General features: G+C 27.9%; 2 protein-coding genes across 2 annotated transcripts; both read right to left on the bottom strand.

Moving 5' to 3' along the window:
* Nucleotides 1–3,390: 3,390 nt before the first annotated feature.
* Nucleotides 3,391–9,396, bottom strand: LOC113550222. Its single transcript, XM_026951931.1, has 6 exons — nt 9,256–9,396; nt 7,371–7,762; nt 6,113–6,509; nt 5,702–5,892; nt 4,753–5,044; nt 3,391–3,594 (listed from the first exon to the last, which is right to left on the bottom strand). The coding sequence occupies exons 1-6, from the start codon at nt 9,394–9,396 to the stop codon at nt 3,391–3,393; spliced, it is 1,617 nt and encodes a 538-aa protein (XP_026807732.1).
* Nucleotides 9,397–10,845: 1,449 nt separating this feature from the next.
* On the bottom strand, nt 10,846–26,253 carry LOC113559954 (endothelin-converting enzyme homolog). Its single transcript, XM_026965752.1, is given in 16 exon segments — nt 10,846–11,107; nt 11,166–11,308; nt 11,368–11,514; nt 11,672–11,850; nt 11,909–12,065; nt 12,126–12,249; nt 12,319–12,541; nt 12,622–12,770; nt 12,881–13,051; nt 13,264–13,362; nt 14,283–14,563; nt 14,984–15,062; nt 15,064–15,188; nt 15,335–15,533; nt 15,624–15,731; nt 25,582–26,253. Coding segments are annotated over 15 exon segments (2,361 nt in total). The 5' UTR covers nt 25,582–26,253; the 3' UTR covers nt 10,846–10,930.
* Nucleotides 26,254–27,507: the final 1,254 nt, after the last annotated feature.

Here is a 27,507-nt window from a genome sequence, read left to right as displayed (position 1 = left end):
CGCCATACCTACTACGAAATATAATATAAATACGCAATACTTATGCTCACTTAGATTCGCACTAATATTATTATTATTAATCTGGCGTTGACCTGATCAGCCGTTATCGTTGTTATAATTTTTTTTATTAAATTAGACATTAAACTGTAAAAGAATAATTTATTATTAGATAGTCTCGAAAACGCACATATCGCAAGCGCAAAAGACGCGATTGAGATATTCACAATTATACCTACATTCCGTCCTAATTATATCAATTATATATTATATCATATGTGTACTATATATATATATGCCTATATCATGTATAACCTACATATTATTATTATAATACAATAATAATCTAATTAAAAACTAACAATAAAGTTGAGTATGATTAATCTAGCAGTAGTATAGGCTTGTGTTCGGCTTTTATCTCTACTACATATAAAGTGTAAATAATATATTATACTTTATAGTGTATACATATATATAAAATAAATTACGGAAAAGTATCGAAAAACCATTTTAGGTATAATTTATTACAACCAATATCATAAGGAATTATCACAAGAGATAAGATATTCAAAACAATTTTATAGTAAAAAAATCTTCCAATTATAATTGATTGAAAAAACTAACTGCAATAGTTATTATCTACTAGCGAATTATTATAATAAAGTAAATTAGATAATGTAAGATAGGTAATTTAATATTTAAGGGAATTGGAAGTGGTGATTTTTCGTCTTTGTCTAACACACACGTAACATAGGATTATACGCATGTTTTATTTCCAACGTACTGATTGATATAATGAAGCGATATGAATTCTGGACACAGATTTGAATTTGTCGTCATTTCGTCAAGTCTACTTGAGATTGACTTTCTCACATTTTTGATTTTATCCCTCCAAAATCCTAAAAACGTTATATTAAAAAATGGACATATTTCAATTTTTGAAGAACTTGAAACCAAAAATTCAAAAATGTGAAAAAGTCGATCCCAAGAAGACTTGACGCAAATTCAAATCTGTTTTTAGAATTCTTATTGCTTCATTCTATCAATCAGTACGTTGGAAATGGAACAAGTCTATAATCCTATGTTGCGTGTATGTTAGACAAAGACAGAAAATCACCGCTTTTAATCCCCTTAATCATAAATCAAACATAGATAATATAAGAATATATTATAATATTATAATATCTATGAAATCAAATACAAGTATTATATTTATATTTTATATAATTTTATTTAGAAGTTGAACTCCTGCAGGGCCCGGTGGTGTAGCCACGGAGGGCTATAAGGGCTATACCCCCATTGGCTATATTTTTTATATTCTTCTGAAATATTTACATTTAAATATGGAAATATTGTCTTACAAATTTTAATTATTTAAAATAATAAATACGTTCGGCGATTGTAAACTGCACCCGAATTTTTATCAAGTGTATTAAAAAATATATATAATATTAAAAAGTAAAATAATTACAAATATTATAAATACATTATTACATATTGTTGATACATATTCATAAATTGGAGTTTGGCCACTATTATATTTATTAATTAAATTTTGTAACTTTTCGCTTTTTTTTTTTGGATTTATAATTTTTGGTATTTAAAGGGTTCATTTATACTATTTAGTTTAATATATAATATAGAAATATGTAATATTTCTTTTAACTTTTCTATGAACATGAAAATATTTGGATGAGTTGTATAAAAGCTAGAATATGAAGTGAGAATGAAAAGACTTGCATGCATTAGTGGTTAATATCTCGGTTCCGCTAAAGCTTGAACTCATACTTCAGGAAGATACTGAGCTTCAAGTCGTCTGGGGCAGTTTGCATTATACCTTTTTAACATGGATAAATTTTTGGGCGTAGTTTACGGAAAAAAAAGTCACCTGAGCGCAGTTTACGTATGCCTAATACATTAACATATATAACCAACGTTAATATGTTACTAGTATATTTGTTGTTTTTGATTTTCAATAACTCAAGTTAAAAGTATTTAGCCCCCTCCCCCATAAAAAATTCTGGCAGGGCACCCCCACATAAGTAATTTTTATCCAGTATTTATTTTATAGGTGTATGAAATGAAATGAAATATATAATAATGTAGATATCTCCGATAGAACAGTTCGATACATATACATTTTACATAGGTACTTATATAAAACATAGAAATGAACAAATAGTCAATCTAACTCAGCTGTAATCATTTTTTAAGTCATTCAATTCATTCATCTAAAATTCCAATAAATATTCCGTCATCAAAAAATTACAAGAAATACTAACCAAAACCTGTATACTAAAATCAGTTTTAAATTTTAATGAACCATACCTATCAATAAATAAAAATTAGAAAAAAACTCACGCTTGAAAAATATACATATAACTTCAGTACTATAGTATAGGTATTAATTATTAAATTATAGTACAGAAGATATCAAAAAATTTGTATAGTACTTATGTATTTTTGATAAATTTAGATTGAAATAAAAACAATCAATGTAGAATCTTATACTACATTTTCAGCTTTTTAAATAAACTTCAAATTTTCATTAACTTAGACATAAAAAAAAAATCAACAATTTATAATTACTTATCTAAAAGCTAAATATTTTGAAAAAAAATATGATTTTAAGTAAATGGGATATTTCTACGATTAATACTTTTTAAACATTTACAACAACATATAAAAAAATCGTTCAAGGATAAATTGCTATTTTACGTCAATAATATGACTTTATAGTTTACATCTTTATAATATGTAAAAATGTAATATCTATTTGTTTTTTAATTCCAGTAATACATAAAAAATTATATATTCATTTTTGAATTTTCAAGCTTTTAAGATTAAAATTTGTATGATTTTTAACTACAAAATAATCTTAAATTTTTGTGATTTTGGATACTACTGTCGTTAATTAATAAATAATATTATATTTATGATATATATATATATATTTGATAATTTAAATTATTTTCGATTATTCATTTAGGAATTACAACAATAAACAAAGACAAATTGTGGTAGTTTTCATAATATATTTTTTTTAAATATTTTATTATGGTTATTTCGAAAAACACTTTTATTACATTTGAGGTTCCAAAGTACAAACTGTATCAAATTTGCGACCAAAAACAACCCTCAGTATTGAATATTAAAACATTTTTATGCCTTAAAAAAGATCAATAAATTAATCACTCCGCTCAAAATCTATCAATTGTATAAGTAATAAAAAAGTATTTTCAAAACGCTGCAGTTAATAATTCCACAAGTTAAGCCAATATAAGTATTATAGTAATTATAGTATGTAAGTTAGGATACATAAATCAATTATACATATATTTATTTTTATAATATTATACATTAAACTATTAATAGGTAACACTATTTCTTAAGTCAATTTATAATAGTTTTCAAATGATCGATGGTAACTATTCTTAGTTGTATTTCTATGTTTTCATTGGTTATTTCATCTTTATACATTTTTTTTTGTTCTTCTAGGTGCATTTTTTCCAATATAAGTATTTCATTTCGTTCATGTATCTTTTTATTTAGTAAATAAATGTCATTTTCAAGTTTGTTGGTTTTTTCTTTAGTGTTCTTAAATACCATAAAATAACACATTTATATAAGTTAATATATGTGAGTTGTTTTAGTTTTTATTGTTTAAAAGTTTAAAATTGTATTTATTCTGAATTCGGTATTTTATTGTATATTATTTATTGAAATGTGTTAGAATTTGTTTTTAAATAAAAATATAATAAAATCCGAATTCACGGAGATTTGAATATTTATTATATTATTTCTAGATTTTGTTATTTGATAATATTCAAAAATTAAATTGATTGAATTCGTTTTATTTTAAAATTTGTGTAAGTATACTCGAATTTGGTTAATTATTATTTGATTTTACTTTAAACCATAATCTTTTTTCAAATTTCAAACAAATAATTATAAAAAATTGTTTATATTAGTGTTATATAAATCACGAGAAAGACTTAAAAATAAACTAAAAATCTATATGAAATGTCAAAATAAGTTTGTATATTATTATTGAGAATCTAAAAACAAAAATAACTCTATACCTATTATTATATTCCATAGTTATTAGTCTAATCTCTAGTTAGTAAAAACCTGCATGGGCTAGGACGGATTCAATAAAATGGAAGCCGAGACATTTAATTTTAAGCACGGATAAAAAGTTATATTTATCCGTGATTTTAAGCTATAGACACTTTATTATATCTTAGTATCTTACATCTATGTTTAAAACTCACCATGCTCTGATTAGGACTTTCCGCCATATTTCAACAGAACTTGTATAGGGACATAGGATTGATATTTAGAGGACGCTACACTGGTCATTTTTAGCAGTAAAAACTTGTCCACGGAAAATAAACAAAACGGCATCAAAAAGTCGTTTTAAAGTAAAAACACTAACTATGAAATTTATAGAGAACAATATTTAAGAGGGAACCTCATAGGTTTCTTTTGAAATATTAAAAAATAATTAAAGTTTAAACAATGCATTTTTATAGATATATCATTTGTGTGAAAATATATTTTAGTGTACCTAATTAAAAAAAGAAAATGAAAATATTAACCGGGCGCAGGTTACTATTAAAAAAAAATTGAGATATCCGCTATCAGAATTGAGCCGAATTGTAAACTCATGACAAATTGGATCCGGACTGGGTTGCAAATTTTCGGTATTAACTAATCTATACATGTACGAGTACTATACTCGTACATATTTACCTTAAAACGTCTTTTCGCTATATCAATTTCATTTTTTATTATTTCCAAAAATTTATCGTTGATATTTTTATAATTTGCAGTCAACTTCAAATCTTCAATTTTTAATACTTCCTCGTATTCTCTGATTACTTGCCAAACCCTAAGCCATTCATTTCGAGCCGCTTGATAATCACGCAAACCTTGTCTTATCGAATCTTTAAAATCTTTATACATTTCATTTGTTACATTATCTAAACGCATTTTGATTAACTGTATTATGCGTTTTTTTTCATTAACAATCATTATCTTAAATCTAAAATTACACAAGCTTAATTATTCTAAGAACATATAATTTAACAAAAAAAATTTTTACATAGAAATTAAAAACTGACTGGCTGATGAGTTTTTACTTATATTTTACATTGTAAAAGTCAAATAAGTTAGTCTAATTTTTCTATATTGTCTCTTGGTTGATTTTTCGGGTGTCTGAATATTAGCAGTAGGTATAATTAAGTAATTTATTCATGTATTATAAATATAACCAACAAAATATACTAAACTTAGTAAAAATCCTCTCACTATAACAATCATTTGGAGTATAGCCAAATTGTTTTGTGTATTCCAGGATTTACCGATATTTTTACACTTGACTCAATATAAACATATACAAGTATAAATTATTAAAGTTTTCAATTTAGTAGTTTAATTATATATTTTGCATATTATTTATTCAATTTATTGCGATATTAAATATACATATCAGCCGATAAAATTTATATTCAATAAAAAAAAAATAATTAAGCACATTATAGTAGTTATTAATTAAGATGCTCCTAAAGCTAAAGCTTAAATTATTAAAAATATTAAAACCAATCAATTTTGTTTCACTTTAAGCATTTTAAAACTAAAAAGAAGTAAACAACAATACATTTGGTTTTTAAAAACAAAGTTTATATGTATATCAGCTTACTTTTTTACCACACAGGAAGGATACTGTGTTAAGAGAAAATCCTTAGTTGTTGGGCCCATTTTAAGTGCTTCTTGTAATATAATTTCAGATACAAAGCTTGAACTATTAATCGATGGATGTAAAAATAATTGCATTTTAGGCATTGTTATTGACTTTTTGACTTCTTTAAAAAACCGTTGTCTGGTTTCAATCTATACAACAGGTCTTTTACATAATTAGATCATCTGCGCTCAATAATATAGCTTTAATCAACAGCCAATAATATGATATAAAAATACGAGAAATGAGATAAAATAAATTTATATACAAAATATTAACTATTTTTGTAATTCATTATATGTTGATAAATAATTGTAAGCTATTAGTATATAATAATATTTAAAAAATAATGATCATGATTAAAAATCATACTTCAACTATAATAGCTTTGATTCGTTTTTTTAACATCGATAATTGATTAAATCGACGGAACACCGTAGTGTCACGCATACCGTCAACCATTAAATCTTCCATCAAGAAAAATATCAGCCGTTTAACAAAAGGATCTTGACATTTGGTCCAGTGTAGATTATTTTGTTCATTAAGCATTTCTTGTTTGATAGTGGTATATAGCGTGCGATAAAAGCCACCAGCACGTTCCCTGACGTCTGGGGTATGTCGTCCAGATAAAACATCCCATATTTCTTTTACTAAAATGTCTAGGCCTTTACTTGCCTGCTTGTCCATTATATCAAGCTCAATTTCTTGTGAGTTCTCTGTTAAAGGAGAACTTACTGGTAAATCTTGATAAGTAGGAATTGGACTTTTACTAAAGAAAATATAAGTAGATGATTACTGGCTAATTTAGTGCCTAATTTACAAATAATAACTAATTCTGAATTCCCGTCAAATTTTAGTTTTACTGTTGCAAAAATATAATGTGTTTTTTTATAATTTCCTCTAATTTTTAATTGAAAAAATTCCCTAGATGTTTCATAAGTAAACAATTATTGCAAATCATCAAATTATTAATCATTCATCCTCCAAGAGAAATTTTTTTTTTTTTTAAGTTTTATACAAATAAAAAAGGTGGTTTTATTAATTGCATGTGTTCTCAAAATTTTTCTGTGTACCAGTGTCTAGATTTCTCTTTATACAACCGCATTTGTTGTCTCCATCTTACAAGTACATAACAAACCATATTTAACCATATCTATACTAAGAAGTTCACGATTAATTTTGTTAGCTTTAATATTAGAATGAATTGATTCATTATGAAACTTAATTGTAAGAACTTTATCTGTGTTCATTATGTTCATATTATATTGATTTTTTATAATAAATCCATATTTAAAGTTTATACTATTTTGTACATGCAAAATTGCTTATACATAAAATTTGTCGTAAGAAATCTACATACGAATACAACTTCAAATTTTTGAAATTTTTTTGTTACATATTTCAAGTTTTTATCATTCAATTTTATAATAGATTGATTCACTCTAATATTAAAGCTAATGAAGTTAAACGTGAACTACTGAGCGTAGATTTCGTATTTAATGTGTTACGCACTTGTATGACGGAGATAACAAATACGGGTATAGTGTCCTCTTAACTTTAATATTAAAAGTATGTTTTAGACTGATTTCATTTGCATATAACAGTTGAATTGTTTATTTTATATATTTACATCGATTCTCCTCGGGAATTCAACCACAGCGGACCTGTACCTACATGTCCAATGGTAACTGCTACATATCCGAATACTGTAAAACCGTCATCTAAACTTTGAACAGCTATATATGTCCGTTCATCCGATGAAATATAATTAAGTTCATCTAACGGTAGTTCTCTGTTAAATATTTCAGGAGTTACGTTGTATTCCACAAGTGCAGTATCCGGCTCCCCGTATAACGGTAATTCGTCAAAGGTCTCTAAGGGTTTATTAGATGGCATTCTTGTAAATGGAGCTCGTAACTTTCCATCATATAAATGTATTAGTAACTGTGCTAAATACATATTACGTTTAACTGCTTTAAAATTATTTGGATGAGGGTTTTCCATTAGTTTATTAATCCAAGCCTAAAAAAATAGGGAAATATATCTATTATTATTATATTACGAAAATATTTTAACATAGAGTAGTTTACATAGATATTACTGTCTATATCAGCGGTTTCTTAACTTTTGTTAAACAATAAGGCACATTGTATTCTTCACAAAAATTTACGGCACACCGACAATTTTCTACGACTTTTTAGATTCTTATAGTGGAGTGATGAATGCATGGATTTTATAATGATGTATATTTATTTGTTGTACTTACTAAAATTACCGAATTGAACAACGAGAATTATGCAAAAAAATCAATTTTTTAATGTTAATTAAAAACGAATAACCTTAGATACTTGAAATTTTCACAGAAGGTTTATGTTAATGTTTCCTAAACATAAAATTATTTTCAAAATATTTTGATGTTACCAATTTACCATTAAACAATTTATCGCTAGACAAAATTGTCAGAAAACTTAATAGTAGGTTCCTTTTAAGTTGTACATTTACCAATTAAAAACTATCGAAGATTTATAGTTAAAGTATTTTTTTTAATCGTTTGAAGTTATAATTTTAACAAAATTCCTCAACATTTTGAAAATTTACAAATTATTTTGTAGTTAAAAATGCTTTAAACATTTTCGTTTTATATCTAAGATTTGAGAATTTAACAAGATTCTTCTTTAGTTTTTCTACCTATAACAAGTTTACCGAGAAATCTTATTATATAATTACTATTCTTATATTAGTATAAATATTATAAAAATTCATAGGTACAACTTTTTTTTATTTGTAGGTATTTTAAGTTTTAAGTTTGAAAATTTAATACAATGTTCCTTTTAGTTCAGACTTAGTTCATACTGGAATTAAAAAAACTAAAAAATATACAACCATAATTACTGTTTATAGATATTTAAAGTTTAAATTTTGACGAATTTAATATTTTAATGATTAATACCTAGCGATATTAATTATTTTGTTATAATTCAAAAAACATTATTTGTCATTTAAAACTTTTATACATAATATTATTAATACTGTCTTACGTATTTACAGTAACTAGTAAGGTATAATAAACACAAAAGTTAATAACAAACGATATTCTATGGTATAAATATAATAATAATAATAATAATATATTATATAATTATTTATTATATTATAATTTATAATAAATTTAATGAATGCTGTTTTCGGAAAAAAAATAATCGACCTACCGGAATACTAACTTAACACACCTATTAAAGTGTGTTTAATGTACCGAATGTACAACAGAGTGGTACCCACTTCACCACCTTTTTTTAAATATTTATTTAATTTCTTGAATAAAATCTCATAGAACGCAGCTTGAAAATCACTAATCTATATAGCCAAATACCAAACAATCACTTTCCAATATCTCAGGATATTTTTAGCAGGTATTTAAATAATCTGTTTAATTGTATTTACACTCGTATACTTATACTCGTCGTTAATTGTTATAAATTATACATTTATAGATACCCATTAAATATACCGAGTACCTGAACAATTGTTTTATCCATACGTTGATTGAAATTGTCTAATGCTCGTTTTATATGCGAAATGTATAAGAAGAAATGTTGAGTAAGTATATCAGATGTTGTGTTTTTACCTATTTTGAGATATTCTTCCATACTCGACATGTTTGAATTCAAATATTTCTATTAATGTTTAATTCATATAATATATTATTTTTATTTCAATTTCAAACAAAAAATTCAACTAAAATAAATCAGTGATATACTGTTGATTGTTGTTTGGGAAACGGAATTATTATATACTTATTATATAATATATAATATAAATCATAACGTTGTGTGCTGGTATAATATTTCATTTATTAAAGATAAAATAAAACATATTATTAAATTAATAAAAACATCAATAAAAATAAGATAACATAATACTAGTAAAAAAATAAACAATAACATTCACGGGAATCTTCAAAGAAGCAATTAATGAAAAATGTAAAAAAAAAAGTACATCATATTTTAATTATTTATAAATCCTCAAGGCTAAGCAAGTTAAACATTTTTTAACTCGTTAAGTTAAGTTAATACAAACAATTGATTTAATTAAAATTTAGTTATATTTTTCGATGATTCAAAAAAGTTAAGACTCAAGTATTATTATTTTTTTTATGGAATATCACTTTAACAAAAAATAAAATAATACTTGCAAATTAATTATAATTTAACTTAACACTAGTTAAAAATTAAATAACCGAAAACAACTTAATTTTATGTAAGAAATGTAACTTTATTTCCAACCTATTTTGTGACCCCTATTTAATATAATCTTAAAAATACTTAATTTTTATTTTACACATTATTGTTTAAGTAAAAATGTGTGATTGATCAATTTTTTATGTTAGACGCGGAAAGGAATAATTTATAATTGCATTTTTGTTTCTATTAATGAATCAACAAGTATATTTATGACGTAAATGGTATTGTAAGATTATGTATTACGATTTAAAATTTCAATTACATTGTTTTAATTTATCTTAAACTATCTTACCATGATGTTTGGTAAGTATTTGTTTTGATTCACATTCCTCGTCAAAGGAAATTGGTTGTGTTGGTTATCAGTGTTATCACATTCAAAGCGAAGAGCATAAGTACTGCAGTTTTGCTAATTGGTTTAATGTTTGTAAGGATTAATGACTATTTAAAAACGTTAATGATTTTGAACATTGAGTATTTGTTTGTGAATAGTCATAATGAATGTACATGGTTCATTTGGATTCACGTGTAGAGTAACTTATTCAAAATAAACAAATAACATGTCTTGTAAATAAAATAGGTATACAAGTATAATCTATTGACTGGGTTTACAAGACATTTTTAGAGCATAACCTCTACAAGTAAAAATAATTTCTTATTAAATAAAAATATACATTATTCTAAAATATTGTCCAGTTTAAAATCTAAAAAGATAACACAAGACTCTTCCAATAAAAATATTTAATTAACTTAACTTAAGTTTTTTAATTTGTTAGTGCATGCTTAGCCCTGTTAAATACTTATAATATATAGTCATAATATGTTCTATTTTAAGTTAAAAATGTTTTTAGGTAGTTAATATGCTTATACAATTTTTAAATGTTTTATACTTTCAATTAATGTATTTTTTTTTTTTTTAGGCCAAATGAAATTATTCCAACATTTGAATATGTTACCATATAATACATTTTTCTTCTGGATTCATAGGTGTTCCTATTTGACAGTTGAATACTTTTGAAAATTCTTCAAAATTACTCAGTGGACCGTTTACTCTAAACTGGGACGGCGAATGCAGATCTTTTTCCATTTGTAATTTGAGAGATTCATCTGTACTTGATGAACACCATACCTGAAAAATAAGGAATTATTTTAATAGATTCTTTTTTTTGTTAATTGTTTAAACTAACTTGTGCAAAACTGACGAAAAACAGTTGTTGCGTTGTAAGATGAACAGCAGGTAAACGGTTTGGTTGAGCCTTCTTTTCTTCAAGTAACTTAATATAAGCACGATATGCAGCTTTAAGTCCACCATTGTCAGCAATATTCTCTCCTGGAGTATAATTTTTTATTATAGAATTTATTATTTTATACAATTAAATTTGAGTATACCTAATGTACGTTTTCCATTTATATTATAACCATTAACTTTATAGTTAGAATATTGTTTGATCATACAATCTGTCGCTTCTTTAAACTTGTTTACTGTTTTATTATTCCACCACTGGTGTAAATTTCCAAAGCGATCAAATTCTCGACCTTTCAATTTAAAAATTATTTATTCAAATATTTAAACAGACATATTTCAATATAATTAAAAACTAAGAATTGTGATGTTTTCAGTGTTGTATAAGTCATAATAATGTTTACTTATAGATTATGATTTATGAACAAATTATTTAGATGTTAGATTTACCTTCATCATCAAATGCATGGGTGAGTTCATGTCCCATGACTACTCCCATAGCACCATAGTTTATGGAAGACTGTTGCATTTGATCAAAAAATGGTGCCTGTAAAATACCCGCTGGGAAGACTATTTGATTTTTGGTTGGTGTGTAGTATGCGTTTACTGTTGGAGGGGTCATACTCCATCTGAAATAAAATCGATAAATTAAGTTGTTATTAAATTGAATGTAAATTATGTTTTTACTTTGAACGATTGACAGGTTGATCAAGCTTATATAAATACTGCAACAAATTAAATTGAATAGCACGTAAGTTGTTTTCAAAATATTCGTCAGAACGTACAGTCAAATTCTGGTATTTATCATCCAACTGATTTGAATCCATTATATAATCTGGAAAACCTAAAATATTTTCACAATGAATATTTTTCGTTTATAGATTTTAATCCGTTTATATATTACCAATCATATCTGTTATAGCATCTGCTTTTTTTTCGGCTTCAATAAGTGTTTCTTTATCCATCCATTTCAAATTTTTGAAATTATCCTTAAATGCTGTTCTTATTTCATTAATCATATCTTCAGCCTAAAAAACTTATAATATTTAGTTTCTGATTTCTTTATTTTAGTTTATTTTTAAGTACCTAGTACTTACTAGTTTTTTCGACTGTCCGTGAAAAACTTCGCGGACATATAATGCGCCCAAAGCAAATCCCAATACATTGTTTGTATCGCTAATACAGTACCGCCAAGGTTCTTCGCCACCTTCTGATCCTAATAATGCTTTTCGTAGTCCTTTATAAGCGTCTCGAAAAACTTTTGATAAATAAGGAGTAACGGTCCTGACGGTTTGCCACACCAGATAGTTGTTAATTACTCTATTGTTTATAAAATAATCAATAATTAGTTAACTATTCGTAAAATTTAAATTAAGATTTTTAAAAGTAAATGTTTTTACGTCTTATTTTCCGGAGATTTACTATACTCTGTAATTAATGCAGAAAGGTTCGACATGAACGAAGGAGAGTATACCACGACATTTTCCTTAATTGTAATTTTTCTATCGACTAATCGAAAAGCTGCATTGAAGTAGTGATTCCATTGAATCTAAATAAGCATTTATAAATATTTAGTATAATATGTAATTTGTGAAAAGGGGGAGTTTAAAATTTACATAAGTAAAGAAATACATTTTTTTTTAAAACCAGTATACTTACGAATGGAGCTAAATTCTGTAGTTCACTAATAGGCATAATATGATAGGCTTTTTCTTCATCGCGCCTATTTTCATCAGGTTCCGTAAACATAGCCAAACGTGTTTCAAATTTAATTACTTCTTTCATTTGAAGTCTTGTTGAATTTGGTTCACCACCTAATAATGTTCCAATCTAAAACCTCAAAAATAAACAATTCTAATTCAACTAATGAATAATGTGTTAAGTTATGATAACAAATGAGTAATTTTTAAGTAAAGTTATTGATTAGTATTAGAAATAACAACAAATTTAATATACATTGATACATTGTAATAATAACTAAAAAAAATGTACACTCTTAATTAAAATAAACCACAAAATATATGAATAAATTATAAGCTCACCGTTGTCATATAATCCAAATATGTATCTAATAATTTTTGGTTTGCTGTAACGTTCAAATAAAAATCTCTAGTTGGTAATGTCAGCCCACCTTCGTCAATCTACATAGCATACACATACAAAAAATATAGTTAAAATTATTTAAATTGAGAGATTCACAAAGCATCTTAACAAATGATTTTTCTAGTGATAACATTATGTATCTATTTATTCAAATTCTACTTCTAAAATACAGAAAAACTATATTTTAGAAAGTTCCGATTTTTTTTATACTTTTTAAGAAGCATTCTGTGGTGTATTTTTTTTTCAAAAGAGAACCTACTATATTTTATTTTAATTAATAATACGTTTAAAAAATGTTGATGTATATATTTAAAATATAAATCAAAATTTGAACGATAAGTTTCTGATTTGTTAAACTTTATGTTCTAATGATATTAGTCCACAATAATAATCAATAGGTTTAAAAGATACTAGGTCTATGACGTATTCAAATTATAGTAGGTACTAAATCAATATAATTTTAGCATTTAAATTTTTAAAAACTGTCCAATTATAATAAGTTATTATTAATAATATAATAACTAATAAGTAGTATATGTGACCAAATAACAATCCTATTTTATATTTTATATTAGAACATTTATTTGCATTTAAAATTTATAAGCAGTTAGGTAACTCAAAAACTATCTGTTAAAATGTTGATTAAAATGCATCAATATTCAAAAAAAAAAAAAAAATTACGTACTTTTATTAATTTATATTAATTTAAAATATAAAAAGTGATGAGTTTGTATCACTAGCGACCTTAGAACATTCCTTAAATTATATATAAATTTAAGTATGTTGTTTAATGAAATATGATATTTAAGAACACTTAAAGTTTACAAAAATCAGATTTAAATAAATGTATTATCAAGTGATTAAACAGTGAAGAACTGAGGATGCTCGGTGAATCACAGTGTACCTATACTATAGGACTTTTGAAATTACTATAGTTGCATATTTTTTTAATACTAACTTGAATTACGTGCCTGCTTGAATTTCTGTCATCTTCGCCGACCATCCAATAGAATAGTCCAGCCATATTGAACCGATTATGAACAATTTCTAAAGTTTTTTGTAGCTTCCACGAAGATACATTCCATGTTCCTGATATATTCCAACCGCCAATATCTTTAATAAGGTCCAGTAATGGTTTGGCACCTAATGTTTCGATTGTATTATTTGGATCCATGCAAGCCGTAAAATACATTTTGGCTTTGAGTTCAGCTTTGCTACTAGTGTTCATAGGAATTGCTTCTATAAAAATAATATTATCTTATAATATAACTTACAAATTCACGAATCCATTAATTATTTATTGTTTAGAAAATATAGATTTCTTGCGAGTGGTAATAATAAAAAATTAAGAATCAAATACTAAGCATCGGTTGGAAAAAAACTAATGCCAATGAATGAAGATAGTTAAGATGACTTAGTGATAACTTATAAGTCGTAAGCCAACATAAATTTGAATAAAAGTTTATCAAACAGTAAACATGTTAAATTTTAAGAAATAATTATTGATCCAAACTAGTTCTGGAAAAATAGTAAAATTCATAATAGATAATTTAATATTAAACTAATGAAAATTAATTAAATCAATATTCAAGGTCGAATAATACAATACTCGGTAATTTGTTGACATATAAAGCAAATTATAAAAAAACAACGTCGCACCTAATGAGTTTTTGACTATAAGTTGATTGTTCATTTCCAACTCATTAAACATGCCCCACATAGATCTGCCGTCTGGTACCTGGATTCGCTTTTATCCACTGACCACAAGCGTACTGGTAGAAGTCCTGGCAAGGGTCGGATTTCGTGTCCATACTTTTAATTATAGCCGCTGCCGTCGTTACGCATGTCTCCTTCATACAATAATCTGTGGACAACCAATTGATTATAATTCTTAAGTTTAGTAAAAATTCAGTTATCACATGTTCATGTTCAGCGTAGTTTTTTACTTTAGAACGTCGTTGCATTTCAAAAAATGTATGCAAATGCGTTTAACGGCACTTTGAAGCTCACCTTGTCCGGTACTAACTAAAGAATCGGTTTCTTCGTATATATCTGGAATTTGGTGTGCGGGGGGATTACACTTTTCCTGACGCACCGGTAACATAATGATGAATAGCAATATCACGCCATTAAGTAAGGTTAAGGCGAGGAGAACTTTTTCCAACGACGTTCTGTTTTTCAATCGAGACCAAATATTTTTAGGTTTGCCCTGTTGAACAATACATTTTTTCAAATTATTATACCAACGTGTAATGTATTTTTTTCAATATTTCATTTCATATAGTATCTAAATTATTACTGTATAAAAACGGATGTGTGTAGAGGATGCCGTCACTCCTTCTGTCAAATGAACCGAGCCCATGCTCGATGTCTCCTCTTCGAATACTTTGTGCTTGTAATGTGCCATCTACACAAAATCGTTTAAAATCAATGAATCGAATCACGATGTTATAAATTTAAGATATAACTATTCAAATCATCAAACAAATAACAATTACAGCAACAATTATAAATTATAAGAAATTGTTTGTTTTTATTTATTAATTATTATTATTAGAAAACACAGTAGAATAATGTTCACATGGTGAATTCATTCTACAAGGGTATTATTTAATTGCTATTATTGTATACCCTTTTTATAATAAATAATAATCCTTTAACCTAATCATGCTATAGGTACACTATGCTAGCGGTTCTTAACTTGTAGTTCACGGCCCTCTAAGAGTCCGTGACACTCATTTTAGTTAGGGTAACAGAGGTCTAATGTAATTGTAAACAATTGATATTTAGGATAGAAAAGGGCCCTGAACTTCTCATGTCTAATTAGGTATTCACTCATAATATTATTGAGAACTATTTATCCATTTACGATATACCCTGCAGAAACAACAAAAAGGTAATACTTACGATCCTCCAAAAACTATTTCATAATAAATGCACGATAACTGTGACGATTATTTTTAAAATTTCAATATGAAAATTAATTGATTTGTCTAAATTAATGAAAGTTTGTTAAATTATATTTCAATAACAAATAGTGTTTACAATAACATAATAATAACATGTATTTTATTTATTATTTTTAAATAAAACCGTGTCGAACTTATTTCTTTAGTTTATGCTGGTAAAAATTATCTGACCAAGTTTAAAATTTTATTTAATTATTTTTATTACCATTTATTGCCGGGCATAGTTGTTAAATAAAAAAAAGTTAAATATAAGCCGAGTTTACACATTTGTCCGTCATCGACGCTATCGTCTCCTTGGCCATGTGTTGTGCTATATGCGTGTATCAGTCCATGATGGACCATGCGTGGTCGTCATGACGTGATTGCGGCTATTTAGTATCTTATCTCGCAGTATATTATATTGTTTAAACGCGATATATAGTTTTCGGCGTTTTTTTATTCAGTGTTTTTAAAATTACTATACACTTGCACAATTAGTTTAATGTTTAAAGTTATTGTCTGTATACAGTATATACAATATTGATTATTGATAGTCGAGTAATTTACCCGGGTCGGGTAGGTAAGGTCAAGAGTCACCAGTTTTAATGTCACGTCAGTGACAATGACGTATTATAGCACACGATCTAATAAATTAGTCGTTTCATTACCAAGAATTTTATATGATTAAGTAAAATAAAATAAAAGCATTTAATCAATCATTATATAGTCCGCTTATTTTTATTCCAAAATAATAAATTCCAGCCGAAACAATAATAAAACTACACGCGTGATCACCTAGCTGTAGTATGAATGCATCATTACACGTGTCTATATCACACGTATATATTTTATTTTTCAGAAACTAATTATTATCTTTTTATACCATAACAAGAATTTAATAAATGCCTATTTCAAGTCAGGCAAATAATAAAAAAAAATTATACATATTATACAATTTTAAAAATTTAACTAGATGGTGTTTTTGTTTTAAAAATAATGTTAATTTTTCTAACAAATCCCATCAAACAATAACATGTAACAACAAGTAATAACTAAAAATTAAAAAAAAATTGTTATAATAATATAACTTTTTTATTCATATTTTTTACTCGTTCTATCACACCTAATTAGTATAGTTTACACCTATGTTCATTTATAATTTAAATTTTAAAACAATTGGTAGTTAAAGTTTTAAAATAATACAAAATGTCATTTTTGTTATTTGCCTGACTTGAAATAGGAATTTAACCAAAAGTTTAGACGAATAGTAAAATTGCATAAAAATTAAATTATTTGGATATTCACCTAGGCATTTAGTAAAATGCCTGATTTGACTTTATGCCTACGACATGTATGTATAAATATATAGGTAAGAAAGTAAAAAGCAGATTTACGTCCAAGATATACAACAATATATTACATTTTACAAATATATATATTATAACATGCACAATAAAAGATTATTTTAAATAAAGACGAGGCAAACAAATACATTGCCATATGAGATTAAATTAAATACAAAGTAAACATACATTTAAAACAAAAGAAAAAGGGTAAGTATTGCCAATAGACATAATAATTTCATTGAGTTAGTAATTAGATATTAGTAGAGCAGAAATGAAAAAAATAATTGAAGAGATAATCCAAGATAGAATATTAAAATTGTGTTTGAAAATTATTATTGGGCTATCAATTTTATTGAAGAGAAGTTTTTGCAGAAAGTCAATATTAGCCAAAAGTCTGCGCGATCGGTTAAACTGCCTAAATTCAGTTTATGGAAAATAGGGTCATATAGTCATAGGTAGATTATGAGTAAAATGCTGTATGTTTAAGAAATTTGTGTTGAAATTTTTCTAATTGCTTATAGACCTTTGTAGTATGACTCGTATGAGCTATGGAAGTTTCAAAAAACTGAGCCATTCAATAATTGATTGAACAAGTGTACAATAAAGAGTTTTAATAGAAGCATATATAACTTATATTTGAATGTAATACGTTTAAAGTAACCTACCATTTTTAAAGCTTGACAATAAGAATTTCGATATGAAGGTTAAGATTTTATTTAGTGAAGGATATACAAATTGGCGTAAACTGGGAGGTCAAGGGGGGCAATTTATGTATATCTGCATATATACAGTAAATCCAAAATCATGAATGTCATTATTATGATGAAGCAGATCTGAACATTGGCTAGTACAACTTAAGTTGACAAGGTTAAGGCACCATATGTAAGTCATAGTTTGACACTAAAAAATATTCAATAGGAGACCCAAATTATTAGATCAAGTATTTAAGTGACAATATTAATAAGGTCAGACTAATTAAAATTTTTTATAGAAATCAATTGTATCAATACTCAACATTTTTTTTAAATCATCAGAAAATGCGATGATAGTTGCGTACAAGTATTATTACAAATATTACTGGTTAGGTAATAAAATTAACAAGTTTGCGCTAAACAGGCTCAGCATGTATACATTTTGTATGCAAGTATTTTGATGTTATTTAAAAAAAAAATTAGTTGAAAAAATTTTAGTTGTAGTAACTAATTAGTATTTATTTCGTTGTTTTCAAAATTAGAATACCGCTACTATTATATAATACTAGTATTAGTTTAATTGCTCATACAAATTTATCAATATAATCATCATAGAGGTCTGCGTGGTTACATTAATAATAAATTGCACGATCAAATTAAATTAATTGGCGTAGTGTGTACATCTATAATTAAAAACAAAGTCCATTAAAAACTATGTAAAATTAATACATTTAAACATAAAGATGATACGTGGAATTAATTTTCAATGTATATTATTCACAGTGAATACAATTTTTAATATACTAAAGGTTATTTTATGGTTCAAGATAATCAACGTTCTAGAAGTGTAATTTAAGATTGTAGTAATAATAACTAAATATGATTATTCAAGAGACCGACTGATCAAACAAACTGTGGAATAATTAATGCTAATATATCAGTTAAAAGGTTAATTTCTTAAAACAATAATCTATATTTTTTTTTAAATACTAATAGTTAAAATATTAATTTTACCTATAGTTATCAGTAGTCATTACTCATTCCTACGTTTAATATTAGAGTAGTATCTTCTAGTTCTAGTATTTTTTTAATACAATTAATTTTAAAGTTTTTTTATTTTTGTTTTATTTTTGATATTTTAATATTTTGACTTAAACATATTAGATACCCGTACCTATTCTAAAATGTGAATAGATTGCTATTCGGTTGGTACTAGGTTATATGATGATATTATATAAAATATCAATAAGGTATATAGATTCGCTTTAAGGCAATTTTTCATGTACAAATATTATAAATAGGTACCATTTACCAATATATAATATATTTTATAAATATAGTAAATATTATTATCATTAGGTATTATTATTTATTATTTATTATTATTATTTTACATTTTGTAAATTAAAAATAAATTATTAAAAATATCAGCGCACTTAAAATTGTATGTTTGACAAAAGGATCACAATTAAAAAGGGATGAGAAGGTTGTTAAAATCAGCTAAATCACAAGTTCTGTAGTTGGTATTATCCTGTATGGTAGGTATCGAGTGATTGAATATGTCTGTAATGGATGTTTGCAATTTAAATTCAATGATAAAATAATGTACCTATACAATGGAAATCGATTTAAAATGGAGACCGTCTGTAAGCCTATATTCTTAATGATATTATAATATATTTGTTTAATATATAGTTATCAGTAATTTATTTTTCTACTATAAGTAATACAGAAGGCTGAAGGTTGATTTATTTTTTATTAAAAAGACATTATACTTTATTATAAAATAAATAATAATAATTCATAAAATACTAAGTACTAACTACTAGCAGTTATTAATTAATGTAATATTGAATTAGCGACGTACCAAAATAATGTGAATAAGTTCCTGCTGTTTGTGGTATAAATATTTTAAAATTAATCAAAATATTTTTTATTTGTTAGTAATTCAGTATATACATTAATTAATAGCAGTATACGTATAGTGACAAAACGTTTCAAGTCCACTGTATAAATAATATTTTTTAAATTACAACAATAATAACCTTTGACTAAAACTGAATTTTTTTTTGTTTGGGTAGCTAGTAGATAAAGTAGGTACTCATACTAGTCAAACTATCACTTCGCTCAGAATCTAAAATCCTAAAATATATTTTGGAAATATAATTTATTGTTTGTGTTTTTATTTTTAAAAGTAAGTTGTTGGTGGATATAATTAACAAACATTATGTCATATACATATTATTATCATTTATATGAAGTATATACAACATATATTTAACAAATATTTATTAAATAGATAATTTTAATGAACAAGAAAAAAGAACAAAATACAATAATATAACTACATAATATTAATGATTATACATTTTTAATTTTCATTCTTAAATAAAAAAATATATATCTTCATTAATCATTTGATAAATTTTATGTTCAAATATGATTCAAACACTAAAATAGTTTTTGAAAAAATGTAATTATATATTAAACTTATAATTTATTATTTTATATGTATTGTAGACTAACCTATAGGCCGTAAAGCAGGGACGGCGAACCTTTTTATTTTCTGCACTCACCAGTTAAATAAAAATATTTGGTTCAATTTTATTTCCCCTTTGTGTCAATTTATTTGATGACCTTTTTCTTGTTAACCCTAAACAATTCCTAGAAATGATCTTTTTTATTTGGACAGTTGCGCGAGTCATTAAAATAACGCGGGCGTGTCATAGGCTCGCGGTAAAGAAAGATAGGGTAGGCGCATGTTGAGTTAAAATAAATACAAGTGTATTTACTGTTTAAGTATAAAATATTATTAATTTAATGAACTGTCTGTAATACTTAGCAAAAATCTGAAGAAATTATTTACAAATTGTAATTTTATGACGTTTTTATCCCGTTTAGGTAATACAATTGTAGAGGATCGATTGAGTTTAAAGTTTTTCGTAGTACAGCTATTTATTTTTATGTTGTTTAGAAACTAAGTACATACGTATATTATATAGAGTGATTCACCATCACCAAGCATTCTGAACCTCCCTTTTAAAAAAAAAAAAATACAGTTATTCAAAATCTAATTTTTTAAGTAAATATACTTAAGTGTTAAGACTATATACATTATACATACTTTCAAATTGTTAAGATTATTTGAACTTATTCATTAAAGAGTGTCCTGTGGAGATACATGCATCTGTTTTTCGAATGAAAATCATCTCCCCTATATTTAACTATAAATTATTTAGTGTTAACATTTTCTGAAATGTTTTACTTACCAAAATAAAATACGAACAAGTTGTTTTTGAATTATTGAACTTTGTTTGGATACCATGAATAATTTATAGGTTCATATGATTACGGGATTATAAGATATGGGGTTTATGGCGATTTGAAAATTTGTGTAATGAACACCATTGATATAATCATTTATAATTTGTAAAAATGGTCAAACTATAATAAAAACTAGATCCAATATTATTTTATATTTTTGTAAAACCATATACTTAAGAACTATTATCCTTAATATGTATATTTGGATAAATAAAAACACTACTCGTTAGAATATTTAAATTAGGTATAGGTCAAAATTATCCACTGAATAATTTCAGTAAAAAAAGGGATGTTTCGTGTAAAAAACTGAAGTTTGTATCACCATAATATGACACTCCCCGAGTAGCAGAGACGTATTTAGGAATTTTGCACCCCAGGTAAGAAAAACCTAGATACCGTATTATATCAAAATGCTCTCCAAAATTCAAAATTTACCTACCGGGGCCCAAGCCTCTCCTGCCCCAATCCCACTAAATACGTCTCTGTTAAGTAGTACAAAAATCTGAAGAATTTGAATAAATTGGTTATCAAATAAAAAATGGTGGTGAGTATGCTTATAGTGAATCTAGAATCACCCTATAATATGTGTTGATTTGTGAGACAGAAGTTATAAAAATATATCAAACGATGGCATATTTATTTATAATAAACATTATTTTTTGTAAATTAAAATCGGTGTTTTTTTGCGTATGATTTAATTTATTGAGAGTGATAATAAATAACAATGCCTACATAATATTTACGTATACTAGGTTATCATTCTGATTAAAAATCGAACTAAATCGTGGGTCATATAGTTGGACTACTGGAGGTATGCCCCTGCATGGTTTCATTTATATTCAGAATAATACAGCCATTGTTTTGGCAGAGATAAGTGTTTCGACGTAGAAACCTCCGCGAAACTCACAAACTCACTATATGAAAGTTATTTCTATATAGTTTTTAACTTGACTTACGCGTGAAAAAATAATAACCGACGTACGAAAATACTTAAGTGTCATTATTTTATATTTTGTAATGTTTAGTACAAGCGATTCTATATGTACTACATATTAATACCTCCACACTACATAGTTTGTAGTATGGAGGTATTCATTTAAATACGAGTTTTGTTGACTAAAAGTTTGTTAATTGTAAATTTAATATAGATTATAGCCTATAGGCACATGTGTGCGATAGCTGGTATACTGGCACAAAATTACATTTGATATCTTCTTTTTTTACACCTATTATTATTATCTTTATGTGTAATACAATACAACATAAGCTAGAGGTTAGCAGCCTGGGTAATCGCAGACATATTTAGAGCGAAAACTCCCGCAATATTATTATAATGTCTTACAGAAAAATTGTAGAGCATTTATTTTTTAAATCGTGTACGTAAATAAATTTGTAATAAAATATTTATGGATAACTAAGAAAAATAGTTATCATGTATTTGTAAAACTTGAGAATCTTATTTATACATAAGCTATTGATACCATAATGTATATATCGGATTATTAGTAGAATTATAACCAAAGATACGTATTATAAGTACAATTTCTCATAACGTGCTTAGCGGTAATAGAGAGGGCGCGCAATGAACACCATCGTTATTATGAAATATTGTCAAGGGCAGTAGCGTTTATGATTTTATTGTCCCTATTTTTTATATAAAAATCAAATCAAATATTATTTCCTAATAACATACGCCCTGCTGATACCTTTACTAATGTCCGTACACTTTATGAAATTAATCTAAATTTTAGAGCAGGTACTAAGTATATTACAGAATTACGCGTGACGAATATTATCATTTTTATACAAGATAGAGTGATAGATACTAAACATTTTAAGAATTGATTTAGGAATTACCAAGCTTTCATTGCTTTCAAACTTGTACCTATTAGAAGTAATTTGTTTAATATTTAAATTGTATAGTTGGATTATCTTCTATCAATGAACGGTAATCTACGTGTTGAACGCTATAACAGTAACGACATTATTATTTTTAGTAGGTATATATTAAACATTTACATGCGTTATTACAGGTGTCTTTAAATTTTTAAACTCTGAATAAAATAATAAATCATTTGTAGTAGTCAATATAGAGGAGGGGTTTTAAGACGCTTTGTCCGTTGTAAAGTCGCCAAAATCTTGTTACACGTTCGAGTAATTTGCCGATAAATGTATGGATATTTCAAACATTTTTAACTTTATAAGCGAGCCAAAGTCCGCTCCTTAAGTTTTCCATCAAAAGATGCCCTGGTATCTATTTAAAAGACTTGTACGCTATAGTATTAGGTATAGTGAAATTAATATTTGAAAATTGGCTTGTAATCGCAAAACGATATCGAATTTAGAGTATGATAATTATATTTACTGATGTTTCAGCATTATAGTGCAAACGAAACGGTCGTCTGATTATGGCAATACGAACACAATATTATCATCGATTGGTTTTTACTTTTTAGGACGGAAATAAACGTGCGGTGATTGTGCAATTTACAGCGTCGTAACATAGAATGGCCGAATAACGTCACAACGATACGCCGGATGCTGTAGGAGAAACATATTTTTTTTATTATATACGCGCATTGAACAATGAACATTATTACATAGATAGTGTAATGTGTAAATATTGTAATATGTTAAAATAAGATAAGAATACAATTAATACGCTAAACCTGCAGCCGAAATTTAATCTACGTTCGCTTATGAATAACGTATTGTGGCGGGTGCTGTTTAGGCAAACGTTACGTTCGTTAATTTTGTTTCATTCGTAATGTACTAATATTTTAAATTTTATAAGATTATTATCACAATGTAATTGGGAAACTGTTCCAATAATTGGTTGTAATCGATCTTTTTGGACTATGATAAATTAAAAAGAAAAGCGATTTATCTGAACACGTTGTACGCTGCTATTTCATTGTTATTATATTATATTGTGCGGAGAACAAGTTTGCGTCGTCAGACTTGTTTCGTTTTCAATACGAATACCGGCCGTAGGGTGACAAGTCTCAAAAGTCGTAAATATAAGAAGCTAAAAGTTATAGTTAAGTCGGAAAACATCGATATCTTTGCTGAAGTGCTGAATATTATACCGCGGCGGCGCGGCGCTAGCTTGTATACCGCGAGAACAGTATATTATTATAACCAGAGTATGGACTTCCGAAACTTTCCTAATTTTCCACTGTAAATATTATTATTTTGTCTCGTACCTGTTTACATGTTATGTTTTTAATTTGAAAACTCGCGACATTCAAATCGGCACGCAGTAAAGCATGCCATCAGTGGGCGTCCTCGCATAAAAGCCCTCTCCCCCCGAACTTTCTCGATCGCCGATTTCGCACCTAACGTAATAAAATATATGCCTAGCTTTTACCCACCCCCTATGTGCACATAACATTCAAGAGGTACGCGCGACCGTCATATCGCCGGAACCGTTTTCCCGGGCGAGGTTTATGTAGTGTCTGACATAATAATAATATAAGGGTTGAATATCTCGGGGGGCCGCGCAATCGCGTCGTCGATCAGTGTATGTTTGACGGCCTAACGCGATGGACATAATCATTTTATGACGAAATGTTATCGATGACCCCGGCGGTCTGTATAATATTATTGTTGTCGAAGTTCGAAGCACCGCTTTCAAAAGCCAAACGCGCATAATGTGTACATAGTGTGCCCGCAAAGTGGCGTTTGTGGCGAGTGGCTGGAAGGGAGGGGGTGGGGGAGGGGTGCGCGCGCGGAGAGGCGGCGATATTCGCCGACCACGCGAGCTCGACAACAATAAATAATTATCGTTACATTGTTGCGCGACCGAAAAGCACAAATCGACGGGCATAGGACACGCGAGCGTTACGCGCAGTGCTTATACGCGCGACCGTATATATCATTATACTACAAGCGTACATGGCTAGGCGTAACCTGTGTATTTATATTGTGCTGAGTGTGCATTTTACCTTGGACTAGACGTCGTTTGTGCGTCACGGGATCCGGGAATGAGCGGAAGGTCGGGACGGTCGACCACTTCAACCGCGGCGAATCGTCGTCGTCATAGTGCTGCGGGCCCACGTCGTCTGCGCCGGCGATCAGGTGGTAGCTGCGGCGGCGGCGGCGGCGGCGGCAGCGGCGGCAGCGGTCGTCATAGCGTCCGCGCGATTATTGTGTCACGCGCGCACGAGTCGGGACTCTCGGCGGGCGGGCGGCCGGCTTTTCCGCTGTCGGGTTTTTTTTGTTGAATTTATTTCGTCTCACATGCGCTCGTGTCACGATACACGGAACGCACCGCCGACTGTGTCGCGCCGGAAATTCGACTGAGAGGCGTACTGTACTGTTTATTATTTTGTTTCAATCGAGTTTTCGGTCGTAGTACATACGCGCAATACAATATATTGGTTGTTATGTTTTCCTTCTGCCGCCACCACACTCTGCTGGGTTCGGGTTTTGCAGGCTGCACGATTCGCGAGCGTGCTTGTTTGCGATTATTGTTGTCGTTGTTATTATTATTATTATACACTATTATAACTATTATTTTATTCTAACGTGTACGCGTGTGTGTTGCAATGTAGTCTTAGCAGCGCAACAGCAACAGCAATCGTTGTAGTAGTAGTAGTAGTAGTAGTAGTAGTAGTAGTAGTAGAATAGTAGAATAGTAGAATAGTAGTAGTAGTAGCGGTGACTGGTGGTGCGATATCGGCGGCTGCGTTAGCTGTGCCGCGCGCGCGTTCGACTCACCGCGATCCGTCACCGGACCGATATTGATCCACGAGCGCGCTCGCCGCTGCCACCGCCTTTGGCCCGATTAACGTGCGCGCGTTTTTTTTTCTCCATTTTTTCACTTGACGTTGCTATTTTTCCCCCGTCGGCCCACCGACGCCGTAACGTGTGGATTGTTTTGGCACTCGTCCCTGTCAAAAACGTGTATACATTTATAATAATATTCGCACTTACACGCAGTGTACAATATTATGGTATTACCGAGAAAAAAACCGTACGCGAATTTCAATCCGTTTTATGGGCGCACCGCAATTACGCTGTATATACCTGTACGATATTATAGTATTTGCAGTTTGGCGCACACCGTGTAAACGGTTTTAACGTATTTACGGTTGCGCATAAGTGGCCACTTGAAACAAGAACGGGCTCGTAAGCGCAACCTATACTACAACAATAAGCCGCCTCGACCAAAAACGAACTAATCGTCTTATTGTATATTGTTATTGTAATATTAGGTATATTCATCGCCGCGAGTCTATAGGTTAGTTAACGAAATTTTCGACAAACTGTATATCTTCATCTCAGATACAATATAATACCTTACAATAATATATTAATTATATTATAATACACAAATGCAATTTATTGTGATCGCGTGATCTGGACAGAGGACATAATATCATATCAGCCCCAAAAAAGCACTGCGAAAGACAGAAAAATCTGACGTTTATAAATATATATTATACATGTATAAATGCACTCAAAAATCCTAAAATGTGCTGCAGTATATTAAGTACATTAAAATTTTTTTTTTTTTTATAGTTATTTAATTAATAATAATTGTTAAAAATAAATAATATCTAAAACAAGAACGACATAATATAAGACACCTACAAACTGCAATTGCAATATGACTCAAATATTTTCAATCCAATTGTCTTAATTGAACCGCAGCCACTTAGAAGCGTGTGAACATTTTCAAATTATCAAATGATATAAATAACTGATTTAATAAAAGTTGTTTAAAAGAAAACGTGCAAAATAGTTCTAAAATAGCAAAATTTACCTTTATAAAGACTGCATAATATGTAATATGAAATGTATCATAACTCGTACCATGAAACAAATGTGTTTTTAGCAAGCGCTTTTTATTATGGTTGCATACAGAA

Source organism: Rhopalosiphum maidis, chromosome 1 (genome assembly GCF_003676215.2).
Source record: "Rhopalosiphum maidis isolate BTI-1 chromosome 1, ASM367621v3, whole genome shotgun sequence".
Lineage (NCBI taxonomy): Eukaryota > Metazoa > Arthropoda > Insecta > Hemiptera > Aphididae > Rhopalosiphum > Rhopalosiphum maidis.
The sequence above is the reverse complement of the archived record's forward strand: the minus strand, read 5'-3'. Positions and strand labels throughout refer to the sequence as shown.

Excerpts from the sequence above, each read along its gene's own strand:
- LOC113550222 (XM_026951931.1), bottom strand. The coding sequence starts at position 9,396 with ATGTCGAGTATGGAAGAATATCTCAAAATAGGTAAAAACACAACATCT. Across the intron at positions 5,045-5,701 it reads CCTTCCTGTGTGGTAAAAAA|ATTTAAGATAATGATTGTTA; the intron begins GTAAGCTGATAT and ends GTGTAATTTTAG. Across the intron at positions 3,595-4,752 it reads TAGCGAAAAGACGTTTTAAG|AACACTAAAGAAAAAACCAA; the intron begins GTAAATATGTAC and ends ATGGTATTTAAG.